The sequence below is a fragment of the Polyodon spathula genome, chromosome 6, assembly GCF_017654505.1.
Source record: "Polyodon spathula isolate WHYD16114869_AA chromosome 6, ASM1765450v1, whole genome shotgun sequence".
In the NCBI taxonomy this organism is placed as follows: domain Eukaryota; kingdom Metazoa; phylum Chordata; class Actinopteri; order Acipenseriformes; family Polyodontidae; genus Polyodon; species Polyodon spathula.
Genome location: NC_054539.1, coordinates 19,196,384 through 19,216,105, shown reverse-complemented (window position 1 = coordinate 19,216,105; position 19,722 = coordinate 19,196,384). Strand labels below are relative to the sequence as shown.

General features: G+C 39.0%; 1 protein-coding gene across 1 annotated transcript; it reads left to right on the top strand.

Annotated features, from left to right (window-relative positions):
• The first annotated feature begins 13,061 nt into the window (after window positions 1–13,061).
• On the top strand, window positions 13,062–18,249 carry LOC121316971 (dynein light chain Tctex-type 1). Its single transcript, XM_041252428.1, has 5 exons — window positions 13,062–13,165; window positions 13,885–13,926; window positions 16,865–16,988; window positions 17,599–17,676; window positions 17,937–18,249. The coding sequence occupies exons 1-5, from the start codon at window positions 13,097–13,099 to the stop codon at window positions 18,005–18,007; spliced, it is 384 nt and encodes a 127-aa protein (XP_041108362.1). The 5' UTR covers window positions 13,062–13,096; the 3' UTR covers window positions 18,008–18,249.
• The last annotated feature ends 1,473 nt before the right edge of the window (window positions 18,250–19,722 follow it).

Genomic DNA, 19,722 nt, shown 5'->3' with positions numbered 1-19,722 from the left:
ATATCCCCCTGCAAGAGCTCTTTGGTGACATGTCATTCTCATCTAATTGCTTTGGTGAGCGAGTAATAAACAATAAGTGTACGTGTAATGAGTTAGAAATGTACATTGTAAAATTCCTGTTTTGGAAACACTATTGTAACTAGTTTAAATGTGTTATTATTTACAATTGTTCGGTCCAATAAAAGGGTTAATCCCTGTGCATTGAGGGAACTGTAGGCTGTACTGCTGAAGGGAAAACGCAGTTTTTGTTCTCTCTAAATATGTCTTCCTGCATGGAGTAAGAGAGCACAGGCAATGACATAGAAAGGGTTAATGACTGAGCAATTCTGCTCCACCCTTCAGTTTTTTTATTAGCAAGTTCAAGCGATTTAAGTATTAATGCAATAATATTGTGAATGTTATTGCCATTTATTTTTCACTGTCAAATTAACTAGTACACACTCATAATGGAGACAAACGGTGATACAGGGGAAATGTTTGGTCAGATGCATGACGATACTGGAAAAGTACAATTTACTCCTGTTCTGAATCCTAGAAAAAGTGATTAGTATGTTACATAGTCTTCTGGAGCAGACTGCACAAAGGCAATAGTGTTTCATAGGCAGGCCCCACATTCTCAGTCCCAACCAACTCAAAGTCTTCCATGTAAAGTATGTGGAGATCAGGCCCACACAACTTAACCACAACAAGGAATAACCGCTGTCTGGGTGGTTATACATTAGACCATCAGCAGAGAAATCGTCCACTAAGAGTTCCCACTGTTTGAGGTGCTGACCCAATTAGCAGGTTCCCAGTCAATTTTCAGGGAAACTAGATAGCCTGCATTGAGCAAGGGGCAGTGTAGAAATACCCTCAATAACTGATCAGGATCTGGAGTTACTTTATTCGTATTACTGTGAGATTTTCCCTGATAGCACCACAGTTATTATTTTTTTTTTTTAACAATTATTTTTATTCATTTTCCAGTTTTTCTCCCAATTTTGGAATGTCCAATTATTATTCAACCTGGCTCACCGCTGCCATCCCTGAATTGATTCGGGAGAGACGAAGATGAGCATTCACGTCCTCTGAAATGAGTGCAGTCAGCCATCTGTTTTTTTTCACTCTGCAAGTCCAGCGTGCGTCAGAGGACCGTGCAGTTATGAATTGCGTACAGGCCGGCCTGCAGGTGTCCAGCCAGTCTCTTGTGTGCGGTGAGCCACAAACTCCCCAACTGACCTAATCCCTACCCTGCCCAGACAGCGCTTGGCCAATTGTGCGCCGCCCCCCTCGGAACTCCCGTCCACGGTCGGCAGTGGCATAACTTGGATTCGAACCAGCGATCTCCAGGCTGAACACAAATTGATGGCAGCTGGAGCTTTGTGTGAGATCCATATCCAACAGATGTGATTTTGGTTGGGTGTGGAAGCAAACAAACTCAACCAAAAAGGGTTGTATGACCTAAAAGTATATTATTTGCCTTTCAGGTTGTAGTGCTCACTCTTCTTGTGATTGGACAGAAGGATGAACTTACCCTGGGAACTAATGTAAGTGAACATGTCATCCGCCATTCTAGGAGCTCTGATGGATACTGGAGGCTTATATCGAAGTCTGACCAGGCCAATCCTGAGGACAGTAGCAAATTCTTGCAGATGGTATCAAGCCTAGACAGATGGAGAAGGGGGGCTATCCCAAACAAAACTGGAACAGTTAGGCTAAAGAAAACTGTCACCCTGATGCCCAAGCTAGAACACCTGGTCTGGGGTAAGTTACCAGACAAAGCCTCCCTCTCAATTGGCAGTATTGTTGTAGATGAATCCATAACTGCTAGAGTGAGACCAAGGAACATCTACGTGGGTCAAATACATATATTGTGAATACATATATTGTAATAAGTATAAAGTGAATAGTCTCTTTTTTTTTTTTGCTAATATGAGATTCATCATGCTTTCTTATCATTACAATCGTAAATCTATCATGTAACGGAAACTGGTGATGTATTGTTGCAAGTAATTAAGCAATGAAAAGCACAATGCATTGTGTTAGTGACACAGGGCAGTTTATGAACTTGACTTCTGTACGTAGTCTGAGAAAACAACGCATGTAGCAACCTTTCATCATTACATATCTACTCCACAGATGCATTGTTCAGAATAAAAGATCAGATAAATTAAAATGCTTTATTTAAATATGCACGTTATCAATGATTTTAACATATACAGGAAGCAAAGTCACAGCCACTTCGCTCTAAAAAATATATTTTGTTGAGGCACCAAATGATATCCAACAAGACTGTAGCCCTCCTAGAGGGTGTCAAGTAGGTAATAGTTACAGGGATTCAATCATCATTGGAAACAGGAGAATGCATAATTTTCACACAACATGGGGAGCATTGTGTGTGGCATTCTCCAGTTTTTTTACATAAATGACTTTGCAATACACCGTCCTTTGTTGATTTGACCTATTTCCCCAGTCTGTCTGATAACAGCATCAATATGCACTTGCGATATTCCCCTTGTTTATGCAGGCTTCAAAACCGGTGCTTTTTCCATCAACTTTTTTGAGATCATATGATCTGTGTGGGTGAATCATCTGTTTTATTTATCTTTTAATGAGCCCAGTTCACAAAGTATCTATCAGGCATCTAGAGAGGCTGTGTTGATCAATTTAGTTTGAAATTACTGAAACTGCTCTAGACCAGTTGATGTATTTAACAACAGTCTAGAAAAGTTGTATGCATACTGTACGATCTAGCAAAAAAGACTCAACAAACTATTTCAATACGAGTCATGTGTTAAAGCTGTTTGAATCTTGTTGAATATTTCCATATTTTGTGGGTATGGCAGTTGCCAGAAAAGGCTAGATAAGTAAAATTGACACATAAATGCTGATTTGGTTCCTTAGACTGGCAGAGGAGCCTTAATCATTTTGGGATGCTAGGTTCTCTTAGTGAAATATTCTGCAAGCCGTGACATGATTGCAGTAAATGGCTGACGGGTCGGTTAGTTATTTGACTTCTTATCTCTGGCCAAACAAGATGCTTAGCTATTGTTGCTTTGTCTATGTAAGCTATAAAGCACTGCAAATACCATTACAGACCTCACTGGCACTGGCAAATCATTAACTGCAGCTTGCTGAGGGAGACATGTTGGAACAGGGCTGAAAACACATTAGAATAGTAACGAAGCATGCTGACAGCACATAATGAACTCTCATTGGGAAGGATGAAATATTAAACATGAAGCATTCAAAACGTCAAATGGAGAATGGAAACTTTATAGGAGAACTGGGCTTCAGGACTCCTGTTATAACTTTCCAGTGCAAATAGAATATATACAGCTGCCAACCTCTATAGAAAGAACAACACAGTACTGTTATGATTAAGTCATCGTTTGAGCGAGTAGGCGTCTGTCACATCAATTTATATTTATTATAAGAGATTTTATTATTTATTATTAAATTTTCTTTTTACTAAATTCGTCTCTGCATTTTAAAAGTATGGTTACTTATTTTAAAGATTTGTAAAGACATTAATATAACCAGAGTTGAACAGCTCACCAATGTCTATGCAAAGCTTGGGTTATTAAATAACTATTAAATACATAATTGTAACTAATTATCTATCTATTAGTTATTACATTTTCAAGCTTTTTTTTTTTTTTTTTTTTTTTTTTTTTAACAGTTATCTGTTTATATAGGCAAATTGTGCCATTTATTTCATGGTTAAATGTGAAATACATATGTAATAAAAAACAAACACACTTTTAAATAAAAAAAAAAGGCAACAAAAATAATCATGCATTTATCAAAGTAGAAAAACATTTTACTGAATTTTTGAAGTTTAATGATTCCTAAAGTTCTGTAAAGTGTCACCGTTGACTGAACAGTATTCTTTGATGATTTTCAAAGTTTGATATATGGCACGTTTAAATACAGTATTTCATTACCTTAACCGTAGGCATTAAAGTTTTACTGAATTGCATTAATTTAATGATTTGTAAAGCTTTGTAATTGTGTATGCTTAATATGATAAAATCGATTACTAGCTATATAGCATCAGTAGGTACTTGTCTACAAAGTACTTGTGTATGTTAACTTTATTCCCTACATTACTAAAGGTACAGTAAATTTTATTAATACATGTTCGATTATCCATACAAATCGATTATGCAAACTAGTATTGGTCCCAGTTAGTGTAGATAATTGACTCTACTCTATATTTTTTTAAATTGGAGTCTCATATTCCAGAGCCGCTCAGAACGATCATACTGTAAAACAAAATGACAGTTGAGCTCTTTAAGTAAATAGCACTACATTTTTATTTTCTGTGCTAACCTATGCATGGGAGACAGGGTCATACAACATCGGTTCTAAAACCACTTGTACAAAGGGACCCTGTCATGTTCTACAGTGGTAAAGACGCTCACTTGGAAAGTAGCCAGTTCAGCTGTTACCCCATACCTACCAGCACTGCTATTATCAGTGACGCTCCTGCTTCACTTTTCAATCAAAACCATTTCAATTCCACCCCTTTTTATTTTATTATCTTGCTGGTTTATTCTGTTATCAAAATGAGACCCCATCCTGAGAATAACAGCATTCCCACAACTCTGACTTCATGGAATTCTGATCAAAAGTTATAATAGTGCATTGATTCATAGGGTGGCTACAGGTATGGGTCTGTTGCCTGGAACATCAAAAGATGGGAGGTGTTATTAAACGTGTTCTCAGGGAGCAATACAAGACTATTCATTCACTGCTTCTGTGTTGTGCTTGTGGTTGCTTTCAAAAATTAAAAAAAAAATTAAAAATCACACACTCGCAGAATGCACTTTCTCAGGACCGGGTTTATAAACATTTCTGTAACAGTTTTTGTTCTATAATGACTCCAGTTTTGTAATGAAAAAAATGAAGCACTTGTTCAGCCGCTGAAATAATGAGGTGTTTATAGATTTGACAGGTTGGAGTGTTCAAAAAGGTGTCAGAAAGATGGCAATAATTATGAGAGACAGCTAAATTCCGGTTTGGAGTAATGATGACAATGTTAAAAGGAAAGTATTTAATGTGGCAAATTAAGCAATTGACATGTAATGTTAGGCACTGATATGTCTACAGAACTCTGCATCCATATGTTATAAAAATAACTTGCTGTGCTGTTTCTTATCTTCCTGGATCACTTAAAATAACTTTCAATACTTTTTTGTCATTATGAACTATGATGAAAAACATTATTATTTTGTTGTTGTTCATCTTATACTGTATTTGTCAGCCTTTTCTCCTCTGTGTGTAGAAGGGTCATATAGTTAAACAATTTGAAATCCATATTATAGATATAGTGGCATTGCAGCAAGAAATGACCCATTTCTTACTGAATACAGAGAACACAGGGAATTCAATAGAACAAATAGCAGTCCTGACAAACGCTTTCATAAATAAGATCCCATATTGGCAGGGTTTAATGTCTCTATTGTCATGTGGTCTACATTCTCAAGGCTCTTTTTTCTAAATACTTATTAGCAGAAATAAACAACTCAGACATCTGAGAGCTTGGAAGAATTATTATTATTATTATTATTATTATTATTATTATTATTATTATTATTATTTGTTTTTAGAATTTTATTTGGTTCCCTTTAGAACAAAAAATATGCTAATTACATCTGGAGTAAAAAGGTTTGAGCATTTGGCCCAATATTTTAACATGCATACTCCCAATCCTGGTCCTGGAGAGCCCCTGTCCAGCAGGTTTTATATGTGTCTTTACATCATCAGTGGCTATAGATCTGGAATACCTGTTAGTCTTGACTAATTAAGCCAATAATTGGTGCAATTAAGTAACCAAGAGATTGGTTGAAACGAAAACCAGCAGCCACAGTAGCTCTCCAGGACCAAGGTTGGAGACCCCTGCCTATTATTTAATCAAAATACAGAACAGGCTATCATACAGTTCATGTAAAATCTGCTGTCAGCATGGGCTAATCTTAATTGTCAAATCATCAAATAACCAGAGAAGACCGACAAGACTGTGCCAATGTAATTAAAATTAAATCATATTAGATAAAAGCATCTCCTATTGCAAACTATGACTGATGGCCAACAAATGGTCTCCTGTGGCATTTCAAATGGACTTCACAACACTTACATGCATTTTGGCTTATTAAATGCACTGTTTACTGTAAGTTTATCAAATCTAGAGAAGTATCTGAATACTGTGTTCATTGGGGGTCACAAACTTAAACCATGTCCTTATTTCACACTATCAGTCAGATCTGTAATGTTTAACAAATGAAATTCAGTGTTGAATAAATAATAGGAAATCTGTCTCCTAGGAAACAAAGAATAAAGCTGGGTCATATCGGAATGAGAGTATAAACTTTTGTTTTGGTCTGCATGCAACATTTTTAGGAAATGCATATTTCGTAATGGCAATACTGCTATATGAAAGGATTTTTAACCAGTGTTTCATTATCACTTGTGAAGGAAGAGAGGGTTAAACACTGCCCATAGGTGTCCCCCCCCCCGTGGTTATTAGATGTTGGTATGAAATCTGAGGTCCTTTGATGTAGTCACAACTGCAAATGCAAACCTGACTCATGTTTCTAGGGGAAATAATAACTGTGGACTAATGCTTATCAGGTTGCCAATGATATTCATTCATAATTAAACAGTACACTAAGAGAATACTACAGGACAGCATAAAGGTTTCAGACCAGGCGTGGGGTCATCTGCACTAAAAACGCTGAAAGACAAGGGAACTGTACACTGACGCTGTTTAATTCATGTTGTCTCCTATTAACCTTTAGTTAGTATTTGAGTCAATGTCAGGTTCAGAAAATACAAAATTGCAAAGACGTATCTCTAATGGTTTGTTTTTGTTTGTTTTGTTTTTTTGTAGGTGTCATCAGTGTTGTGAGTTCAGAATTGAAAACAATGCTCGGTGTGCGTTAATGTTGTAATTAATTAGGTTAATTATACCATTAACCTAATGCTCCATAGGCAGATTAATAGAAGGTGTTTCTTGAGAAACAATAGTATCAAATGTAGCACATTTCCTAATTGGGAGGATTGAAAGACAGATTGGAGCAACCAGGAAGATTAATTGTGGTTGAGATCCGGTGTTGCAACACATGGAACTTCTCAGCCACAGTATCTTTTGCCCACTGAATGAACACTGGAAAGATGAACTATAGTGAGAGTGAAAACCTAAACAGTGCATACAAAGTCTACTGCTGGATCAGAACTGATAAGGAATCTCCTTTTTTATGAAACCTATACATGTTGATAAATGCTAATAACACTGGGGCTTACTTTCAAAGCCTTTTGCTCCTAACAGGTGTTTTCTGATTGTTTTAAAGGAGAAAAGCACCTGTTAGTTACAAAACTAGAACATAGACTTTTTTTTTTAAAGGGGGGGTTTGTTTATTTTAAAGTACACTTTTTTTCTAAAAGGAAGGACATTGTTCTAACTAATAAAATACTTACTTTAGAGCAAAACCTGATTTGTTCATTGATTTATTTTAATAATAAAAAAAAAATCAAATGTATATATTCCCTTTCAGAAAAACAAAAGTTTTTTTTTTTAAGTGTAAATCCAGATGCATTTTAAACAATATTTTGAATAATATCATTTGAATGGTAAATGTATAACTACTGTATATGATTAATTTAATTAAAACCCTGCTATTTATTACATCAACATGATTATCAAAATAATCTGTTAAGATATATTGACAGCTGAAAACACAGAGATGCTGAACGCACCAGTTTCCTGTTAAGTTTTCAGACCTAACAATGTATGGTACTATTGCTTTCACTTCCAACGTTGTTCTGCATAACATTTGCATAATATTTAGCGGTGGTTGACAAATATTTCAGTTGTACCTGCAACTTAAACCTTGTTCTCATCTTCAATGATTGTGAGACTTGAATCTTAGCTATTCAGATCTATTCTTACCAAATAATGATTTCCTAAAATATGTTTCTACATTTGCATAGAGCGCCCTCGTCTGGGGTACTAATAAAAAAATAAATAGAAGCAATGTTGTTCTGTTCAGTGCAACTGCATACGTACTTGGTGAAGAGTTCTAACACTGTCTTCTGCTGGTACCATGCTGAAGAGTGAACCTTGTAGAAAAGCATTTTGACAAGGAAAGGGCTGTATAGGAATTGTTAATGGATGTGAGCACAGAGACCTCTGTTGGTGAGTATTGGTACTGACTGACAGTTGCTTTCCCCGATCCACAATTGATTGCAGATGGTGGCCGAGGGCTCTATTAATAAAGTACTAGCATGCACAGAAATATATATGACTGACATGCACCCATTGACACTAACTGATGAGAAAGGGATGTTTTATTTTCAAAAGCTTGAAATTGTGTCTTGAGTTAGAGATACTCCTGTGATTAATCAAAGCATGTATCAACAGATAACCAATTAACAAGATACAAGTATGATACCTGGTTTGGCATTCAGCTTCGCTTTTTAATGTACTTGGTAAAATGTCTCTAATTGACATCACTCAGTCTGCAGGAAGTGATGTAATTGGAGGGAAGAGAACTGCAGACAAAGGTGGTTTAAATGTACATGGCTCGACTGTGCAGTAATTGGTTCCTACTGAATGACTGACAGACACAATAAGAAATCTGATTGGTCTAATCTTTGCTTTAAGTTGTTGCTAGGTTGATAGAATTACATGCCTGGTACTGATTTGCAAATCACAATCTGATCAAAGTTAAATGGCCTATAATCTCTGGTAGCCTGTCTGAAACCGCTTCACCAGTAGCTGAAAGATATATCCCAACACAATAGCTCACACTAAAAGAATAACAGAAGAAAATAACTTATTTTAAAAGGAAATACTCCCCCCAACAGGGGAATTCAAAATCTGAAAAACATTCTATCTGGATATAGTCTAGTTTTGAGGTGAGTGCAACATTTATTAATATCCTTCAAATTCTGAATTACCATTTATACCACAAGAGTGTGTATATAGCGCGGGATATATTTTTGTTATCTCACTTGAGTGGGATAACATGAGTGGATAACATGCTTACCGGGACTAGTTTTCAGTGTGTCTTTGTCTACATTCCAATCCAGTGCTGTTCTGCTGAAATTGAGGACAGAGCTGCATGTTGGTAGTTCAAACTATACTGCCACCTATACATGTTTTGTAACAACTTCAAAATGTCTGAAATAATTACATTTGTATTGTTGTTTTGACTTGGACTCCCGATTACCTTGAACAAGTTTAGTCAAGAAATGCCAGTTATCTATCTGCCTGCGTGAGACTTAACCAAACAGCTTTTATGTAGCCCCTTCATTAAAACTGGTGAAGGTAGGAAACAAAAGAGAGGATGTATGACATCTAAAAATGGTTGTGAAGAGGCCATAAACAGGGTTCGAAATTAATCCACGTCAAATCATAGTTTGTTGACAATGAAAATGCCAGGTAAAATAATCCCGTAATTAATTGATTTAATCTAAATAATGTATGAATGATCATTCAGTATTCTTGATTTATTAGAAAAGCCTGACTTGGCAAATGCTGCTCATAAAAGCTCCATACCCTGAACATATCCTCTGTATTCGGTATTCAAAGCTACAATAAAATGTTATTATTAAAACGTTTTTTGGATCATTGTGTTTGACTATAGTAAACATTTACTTTAAGTAGGGCAAAAATGGCAAAATGTTATACACATGTTTACAGAAGTACGTATGCAGCTGCACAACTACACCATTAATCAGGGTGCGAAATACTGGCAGACTACAGTAGCTACAATAAAAAGCTGTGCTGTTTTGAAGAATAGGTTAAGAGACTGTAGGGGATTTTAATTGCTCTAAAATACACTGCAAGGTACTACTAGTTTAATGAACTCTCATACCTACAGAATTAATTATCATCCATTTATCAATCTTTGTACCACTATCAAAAATCCCTACCCAATAGTCTTTTTTGTATCTTTTGTATAGCTGGATGGAGATACATTAGAAAGCCACTTTGCAATACAGAGCAGGTATACTCCCTGTCAGTCGCGGCTGGTAGTGGTAATTCCCTTTCGGACAACCAATGACAACCATTACTGAATTGGAAGAGCCCTCTGAGCTGCGCCGACCTCGACGCCGATAGACTCGGCACCGACCTTGGTGCCGACCTCGTCCGAACCTGCCACGTCAGTTGGGCAGGCCACAGCGGGGGATCTATACCGCCCCTTCCACATGTATCACAGAGGGAGGAGTTCCAGGCCTTGATGAAGTGTGCAGCTGCTTCCATGGATGTTCCCTGGCCAGCTGAGCAAGAGGGAAAGGGGAACCTACAGAATGCCCTCCCCTTGTGCCAGGACTTTCTTGAGCTGATGTGCTCATCCTGGAGCAACCCAGCATCCGCCCCCTCATCCTCTAGAACAGCAGAGGCCCTGATACACACCGCAGGAGCCCAAGAAGCAGGTCTAGGCATGTTCCCCACCATCAGGGATACAGTCACAGTACTGGTGAAGGGGTCCACCTTCACCAAAGGGGACAAAGACCCTACTGCCCTTCCAAGCCGTGCGATGCCAAAAAAAGGTGTACGTGTCAACGGCACTGTCAACTAGAGTGGCCAATGCTATGGCCATACTGGTCTTGTACTAGACACAGCTGGCTGAGAGGCTGCAGGATAGGGCAACGAAGATGGACACAGGTGACCTATTGGCGGTAACAAGGGCAATGACCAACCTAAAGGAGGAGTTAGGTCAGGCATCAGGCAGGTCTCTAGCGGCACTGGTAGCCACCCGAAGACACCTGTGGCTAACTCAGGCCAAGGTGGTAGAGACCGAGAAGGTGGCATTATTGAAAGACCCATTACACCGGGCCAAACGTTTGGGGCGACCATTGTTGTGAGCCTTGAGAGGTCCCATAAGACCACGGAGGTTGCTTCCAAATTTTCGTGCCTTTCTGCTTACCATCAATGCCTAACATTCCTGGTGTCCAAAAGGGACGGTGGTTTCAGACCTATTCTGGACCTCAGGGTCCTCAACTTGTTCCTCAAATAGAGGAAGTTCAACATGTTAACAGCACAGCGTATCCTCCAGTCCATCCAGCTGGGCAAATGGTTCACATCGATCGACCTGCAAGACGCCTACTTCCATGTCCCAATCTGCGCTTCGCCTTTCAAGGCAACGCGTCTGAATTCTGCGAGCTGCTGTTTGGCCTCTCACTGCCATTCTGCACTTTCTCAAAGTACATGGATGCAGCACTGCCTCCGCTGTGGGGTATTCGGATCCTGAACTATCTGGATGATTGGCTAGTTTGCGTGCATTTCAAAGCATGCGCCGAGGCACACACAATACAGGTCATAGATCATGTGGTGAAGCTAAGGCTCTCTATACATCAACAGAAGAGCAACTTCATACCGTCTCAGTCCACAGTGTTCCTAGGAATAAAACTGAACTCTGTGAGCATGCTTGCCTCACTGTCGGAAGACAGGATTCGGTCGTTAGAAGCCACACTCCCTATTCAGAGAGGATGCTCTCCTACAGGCCCGCCTCGAGAATCCTTCCACTAGGTCTGATAGGACACCGAGCACTAGAGCCCAGTAGTAGAAAGTTTTCCAAGACTGGTGCATTGCCGAAGGTAACAATCCTGTGACCTGCTTTATTGAGACAATATTAACCTTCTTACAACACTGTTTGACGCAGGAAAATCAGCATCCACTTTGAAGGTATTCCTGGCAACAATATCAGTGTGCCACAACAAAATTGACTCTGTGTCCCCTGGGGCACACTTCCTGGCAGTGCAATTTCTTAAAGGGGCTCAGAGGCTTCGTCCTACCATGAAAAGTATGGTCCCCAAGTAGGATCTAGAACTGGTACTGCTGGTCCTTACGGGTCTCTCATTCGAGCACCTGGCGTCAGCAGAACGGAGCCCTGTTCCAATGAAGGTGGCGTTTTTAATAGCCATTACGTCTGCCAGACAAGTAAGTGAGCTTCATACACTCTCCATCGATGACACATGCATGGCTTTCACAGGAAATGACATTAAGAACAGTCCAGCCTTTTTGCCAAAGGTGATATCTTCATTCCACATTAACCAACCAGTGGTTTTGGAAACTTTCAGACCTCCCCCGCATGAGTCAGAGGAGGACCGTAGACAGCACACGCTTTGCCCAGTTCGGGCTCTGCGCTGTTACTTGGATAGGACGGCGTCCTGGAGAGTCCAACCAGCTGTTTTTCTGCTATGGGTCCCACTCTAAAGGTCAGGCCCTATCGAAGCAACGTCTAGCGCACTGGGTGGCGGATGCGATACGCCTGGCGTATGAACAGACGGACTCCCCCTTACCAGGGGACATTACGGCCCATTCTACCAGGGGCCAGGCAACTTCGTGGGCTTTCCTTCATGGCGCCTCCTTAGATGAGCTATGCAATGCTGCTACATGAACTGGTAGTCAGACATTTGCACAGTTTGTTCTTGATGTTGCAAACCGAGCGAGACCCTCTCTGGGCTCTAGAGTTTTGCAGGCGGAATGCCCTTAGGCGTCATGTGGGCTCTGAGGCTATTGCCGTCAGGCTGTACTGTCGGTAATCTGGAGCCACGACATCTTGGACATCACATGGTTGTCATTCCATTGAAAAGGAAAGTTAGGTTATTACCATAACCCTGGTTCCCTGAAAAAGAATGACAACCATTACTCTTCGAGGTAGTGTCCCCAGCTGACCTCTGATTTCGAAAGAAAATGGCCATATGCTACTGTGAGGACGTCCCTCTTCAGCAGGAGGTGGGAGGGACTTCCCCCTCACAGCTGGGCCCTGGTAGGGCAGCTTTTTTAATATATGATCAGTGATTGACGGTCAGTGAGGGCTCTTCACATTTGGTAATGGTTGTCATTCTTTTTCAGGGTTATGGTAATAACCTAACGGTATAACTTGACTAGAGAAAGTTTCCCCTGGACTGCATTGTAGAATCCGAAACTGTTACTAATAAGCCATAACCTCTGCTTGTAGCAAAGCGACACAGCATTTTACGAGCTGCAGCTGTGTCAAGCCGATTTGAGATTTGCACGACCTCACTCTTCTCCCGGCAGTGGTACAAATACAGGGATTCCATGCCCCCTTTGGAAGGGCCTAATTTAACAGCTGTGTGCATGCGCAGTAATTGGAGCACGGGAAGCATATTCAGTAACAACATGGAAGAGTTTCAGACTGGCGAGGAGGTAAACAATGCATTATATTTCGGTTTATGAAACTACCAATAAAAGTAATACAAAATCGACTATAACTGCACAAATAATGCGGTTTTGTTATTACGTTATGGGGTTATTTATACAACATCTAAATAACTGTAATAGATGACACAATGTCCAATTTTCATTTGTGGCGTCAGGTTGAAAAGACAAAAGTGAACTGGACAGTTTAATTATAAAGAAAACAATGTTCAGTTTATGCAAAAAAAAAAAAAAAAAAAAAAAAAATCGATGTGATTTATTTTACATATCGTCTTATCGGCAGTGAAGATTTTGGTCGTTGATGTTTTTCACTAGTTAAGACATTAAGTGTTGTGTGTGTTTTTTTTTTTTTTTTTTTAATAATTAAGCAAGATCCTATTTATTTATTTAAATTGATTTAATGTAATAACCATACTCATACATAATGTACGTTAATTTTTGTATTTTGTTCGTTTACAAATTACAGTCAGTTATATTTTAATTTAAGAATTATTTTAAATTCTGACATCCTTGTAATGCAAACACGACCAATCAAGTGCCAGGGTGTTTGGGAAAGCGTGTTCATCCCAGACTTCTTTCTGAATCCTGAAAATACTTTACAAGCGGGGTTTGTGTCTGTACTATATGTTGTATTTACCAATTTTTAATGTTTGCTACCAAAAATGACATTCATCAAAATCTAAATGCTGTCTCTTTGTTTCTAATAGACTACCTTTGTTGTTGACGAAATTAGCACCATCATCAAAGAGGTAAGGCGGAGACTATAATGTTGTCTATTACTTGCTAAGTCTCTTACAAAAATGTTGCTGCCTTATTTGTTTGTTGTATTACTTTGAATTAGCGCCCCGCCTCGAATTTACACCTCTCAGATATCAGCTTTTTAATAGACGCCACCCTCCAATAAATGCCGCAATAAATAAATAAAGAAATGTAAAGATTATTTTTTTTGTACCCCTGCTCAAAAAATAAAGAAACGCACAACTCTGGCTCTGTATATGTGATGCCCCTAAAAGACGGCAGCCTCAATCCAGCATGTATTACAAACTAATGTACACACACTTTAGTCAGCAGAGTGGGACTTTATGGTAAATGAATACTGCAGCTACCAGCCTCTACTCTAACCAGGGAGTTTAAGTGCGCCAAGGTCCAGCTGGAAATGACATTCATAGATTCATGCGACATGCGTAAGGGAGGCAGCACCTGTGTTGAAAACTGAAAGAAAGTGGGCGGCAAAGAAAGCCATGGAAGATGCTAAGGCTGACTTTCGAATCGGTAATATTATGGGGCGAGTTCAGCATGGAAGAGTGGGGCTTGATCTCAGTTCCACTCCTATTACATGGCACAAGGCAATCCCAGCTCAACGGAGGAAGCTGGTAGTCAACGAGGTGCAAAAGCAGGAGAGGATGAGGTGTGTAAAGGCCTTTTCCCAGGCCAAGCAGGGATAATGGATGAGATGGGAGACTGTGGAACAAATCCTATGGATAGTGGAACAGAATGTTCATCCATCACCACAGAACCTAAACCTCTGGGTGGGTGAGGATCCCTCATGTCCTTTGTTTTCATCATCTGCAACATTTAAGGCACATTTTGACAGGATGTAAGATGGGCCTTAGCCAAGGACGGTTTACTTGGTGCCATGACCAGGTGCTGCAATGTTTGGCCTTAGCATTGGAAGACAAGCGTAACATGACCAATAAGTTGCCACCAGTTCCATCAAAGCATTACACACAAGAGACAATATTCCTCCATCCAGGAGAGTAACCACTAAGAAAAGGTGTTAAAACCAAGCCTCGCCCAGGACAACTGGAAGCTGCTAGAGGCTGGAAAATGCTGGCAGATGTTAGTCAACGGCTTATTTTTCCACCGGAGATTGCCACTACTAACCTTCGGCCATACCTTTTCTTGTGGTCTGGATCAACATGCCTTGTTCTTCTGGTAGAGGTAACAGTGCCATGGTAGGATGCTGTGGATGAGGCGTATGAGATGAAGAAACTTCGGTTTGCTCAACTAGCTGCTGAAGCAGAACAGCTAGGATGGAGAGTCCGGGTTTAGCCAATGGAGGCGGGTTGTCAAGGATTTGTGGCACACTCTACAACCCGATTTCTCAGATGTCAGGTTCAGTGGCCAAGAGTTGTGTCGCACAGTGAAGAACTTATCTGAAGCAGCAGAAAGGAGCAGCAACTGGCTGTGGTTGAGACGGAAAGATTCTGGTTAGAAAGAAAGCAACGCTGATGTACAACTAAGTAAGCTGGGTTGATTTGAGGGAGGAATGGAGGGGGGTGGTGATGGGACGCCAGAATCACTGTCGACCCCTCCTGAGGTGTCGTAGGCTAGTCGACGAAACACAGAGGACGGAAGGTGCCCACTTGAAGACCCCAGAGATGTACCCTACTTAGCTCGGTCCAGAAGGTTGTCATGCTGATGCGCTGGGGAGACCACATTGTGGTTGATCCATGGAGCCAGCATCGCAGCAGTTATGTAAGCTGATGCGCTGGGAAGGCAAAATAAGCTGATCCCTGGAGCCAGCATTGCACTTCAGCCATCAACAGCAGGCAGAAGGATATTGACATCATCAGATGGAAAGAAATGCAAATGGATGGAGATGCAGATGGATCACATTAGTTTACTGTAAAGCTACGTCTTAGTTGGTGCTTGATGAGAGCTGAGTTCAGATCAGCATGAAGTTTTAACATCTACTCTCATGTAATGGAAATCACACACTTTAGTAAGCAAATTGTATTTTATAGTACAGTCCTGAAAGACCACCCAATATGAACTATTTACAGCACAGCAGTCCTTCATGGGGTCCCCCCACCCCCCCTAGCCCCAGCAGAGTTTAGTGCCAACACAGCAGGGGATAAAACAAGGGTGTCTGTTTACCTCGTCACCAGCTTGGATGGTGAAAACTTAAACTCAGGGGAACTTGGAGCTTTGCTGGTCACTCTAACCACTAGCTGGCTGAAGATGTCGTCTTTTAGGGGGTTTAGTTGTTTTGTTTTTTTATTCAATTGGAATTTCTCAGTCCTATACAAATACATAATAAGCAATTTTTTTTTTTTTTTTTTTTTCTATGAGAAGATTTAGTTTCGGTTTCTCTTAGAGAAATTACAAACAAGCAGGTTAATTAAAAAGAAAAAAAAAACAGTAGGATCTATTTTAGTTTTAACAGAAATCAAACCGATATTCGGAGGTAATATTTTTTGTTATGAAAAACAACTGCATCACACTCAACTACCGTTCTCTCTCTCTCTCTCTCTCTCTCTCTCTCTCTCTCTCCTCCTCTTCTCCCGTCCCATAGCAACCAAGACACACTCCTGATTCACTGGTACAATACTCCCGACCTCCCAACTCCAACCTTATGGGTCATAACCGTCCGTAAATGTGCTGTATTCAAGCCCCCAAAACACACAAATATATTGCCGCAGATCGGAAGCTCTCACGGCACAACTTCTAAAATGCCTTAAATCATGTAATAAAATACAGCACCATTCAAAAACCATAGTATTTCTGATAAACACCGCCCTCAATTAAGTGCCGCAGCTGTTTTTAACAATTGAAAATAAACACAATTGAAAGTAAACTTGCGGCGCCAATTCAAAGTAATACTGTATTTATTTAAAGATCTTTTTTTTTGTTATTGAAAACTTTATTGAAGATAAATCGTTACCAATTTTCATTTGTTTCCAGTCAGTTGAAGGTGCTATTGGAGGAAATGCTTACCAGCATAGCAGAGTAAACCAGTGGTCATCAAATGTTGTGGAGCAGTGTCTAAGTCAACTGACAAAACTGGGCAAACCTTTTAAATACATTGGTGAGTGTAAAGAGAGAAATACAATTACTGTTGTACATTGCTGTGGAATTTATGATGCTTAGGTATGACTATTTCCCCTTTTGCAGCATATAACTGCCTTAGTTTGTCCAAGTAAAGGAAATGTGCTCAAAAACAAGCTTTACATTATTTTTAAACATTATTTATTGTAAAATGTAAAACTTCTTCATAGAATTGGTATTAAAGCTGCAGTGTCCTACATTCATTTGTAATGATGTGTTGCACATGCTTCTGTAGTTCAGCTTTCTGTGTAATGAACTTTATTCAAAAACCATTAGTTTACATAAAATCCCCTAGTTTCAGCTATAAGTACACAAGCTTCCTCTGCTCTTAAAACATGCTTCCTGCAGTGCCTCTCTGTAAGAAGAATAGTATTGCAGCAGTACATTATAAAGCACATTTTCAAACTGTCATAGCTCAGGAGCAAAACAGACACTTGAAGGGTCTGCTTTTGTCTCCAGTTGATGTTTTGTTATGCTGATAACATTTAATAAAACACTACTGAGATTACATTTTCAGCATGGTCCAACACAGCATTGCCTTTCTAAATATGTAAATTGAGACACTAACAATATCTGTATTATTTCAACAGTGACTTGTATTATCATGCAGAAGAATGGTGCAGGGCTTCAAACTGCTAGTTCCTGCTTCTGGGACAATTCCACTGATGGTATGTTGAGAGGAAGTAGACCTGGGTAAAATACATGTGAAACTGATTTAGAATATTGCAGATTTCATTGAGGAGGTGTGTCCAGTTGGTAGTTAACAAGAGGACTTTAAGAAAATATTGACACCTGGGAAATATCTTAAGTTTGGGATTCTATGTTTTTACCGTTTGTTCTTATTTGTGGTTTGACGTGGGGTGGTCTAAGTTGTGTTTGTAATACATTTGTTTTAACGTTTTTAACAAACTCTTTTCTGTGTTTTCAGGAAGCTGCACTGTGAGATGGGAGAATAAATCTATGTACTGTATTGTCAGTGTATTTGGACTAGCTTTATAAAATACAAGTCTTGTTTGGTAATTTTCATGCAAATACCAGTGGTTATGTTCATTTAAAATACATTTTTGTCTGTAGGCTATGTTCAGTGTGTGTAGGTGTTATTTGTGGATTTTAACTGTTACCATAATTCAACATAAATTTTCTAAGGTGTTAAACCTGTAACATTCTGCACTTTGAATTGTTTTGTGTTTTTCTAACCCACGTTGTGTCGAATTTTAAATAAATTATTACACATTTCTAAATATTGTTTTATTCAGAAAATAGCTACAAGAATGATTTAAAGATCTTTTATTTTACGTCCCTTGCAATGTTGCTCTGTCATTTATAACCGTTTTATACAGTATAATACCAAGGTAATTTAAATGTTTTTATCACTCCAGCTACACAGCTCCCTCGCTATAAGGCTCTTGATTATAATGCACCTTGGATATAATACTCCTACAGCATATCTCCAATTCCCTATACTACTGATTCATGTAATATTTTTACAGTAAGTACAGTACCAGTGTTCAAACTGTAAACAACTTCTCAGGCTAACTTCTGTTTGTCTCCCTTTTGATACAGTATCTGAACTGAAGAAAAGCTGCGCTTGCACTTTAACACAGACATCTTATTCAGTGTTAGTTTTATAACTAAATAAATATTAGGCCTATTACTTGGTTATCTTTCCTAATGTATTTACTTTTTTGCTGCGAGCGGCAGCTTCCTCCGGGAGAACAGACACTTCAGCCCCGCTCCGGCAGCTGAACCTGGGGCAACCCCATTCCCTCTTCCCCTCGCCCAAACCGCTCTCCTTCTCACACTTGGTTTGCTTGTCTATCACTTCGAACTGAACTCCAGACAGCTGTTTAGCCAGGCTATTTGTAGTTTTAAAAGTGCTAATTTAAAGTGATCCATATGTGGGGAATGTGTTTTTTACAAAACAAAAAAAAAAAATATAGCATTGATTACATGGTGCTTTGTGCATGGTTAATTCAGTTTAATTTTTGCCTCAGTATACATGCATTAGAGAGGGAGTTTTATTTTTTTTATTTGAATCATATGCATGTTGTGTCCCACGGTGCCCCTCTTCCCGTTTGTAACGCTGTTTGGTTACAACGCTCATATTGTGTGTGTGTGTGTCCTCGACCTGTGTTATAGCAAGGGAGCACTGTATTTGGCTTTAAGCAAAGTGGGATGCTAAAATTATTGAAGTAAAACATTGTTTAAAATAATCTACTATTGTGCCAAGTTTCATTACAGTGTGCTTTGTTTCTTCAGCAAGAACAAGCTTTTCCACTTTAACTGCCTATTTTTCGTTAACTTATTTTTGTATGTAATGCATACAGGAAAATAATGATGACATTACAATATTTGGAATAGCTGCAGCACTACCCTTGGTTTGCTATAATGTTTGGTCGTGTACAGAGTCACAGTAGTTATTTCTTCACCCTTTTATAAGTCCATATTGTACAAATTAAGTTCTACTTTATTTTTGTTTGTTGAATTCATGAAAATATACTTGGTAATTAAATATTTTTTACATTTGTGCACAATAGCACACCCACACTTAAATCTGATTTAATTGTATCTACCATTAGTTAAAATTAAAAAAAACATAACTATACATTTAAAAAAAAAAAAAAAAAAAAAAAAAAAAAAAAAAAAACATGAAGAAAGGACTTGTGGTCACAAAACAAAAATACAATTACTTTTTCCATAACTTGTAAGAGAAC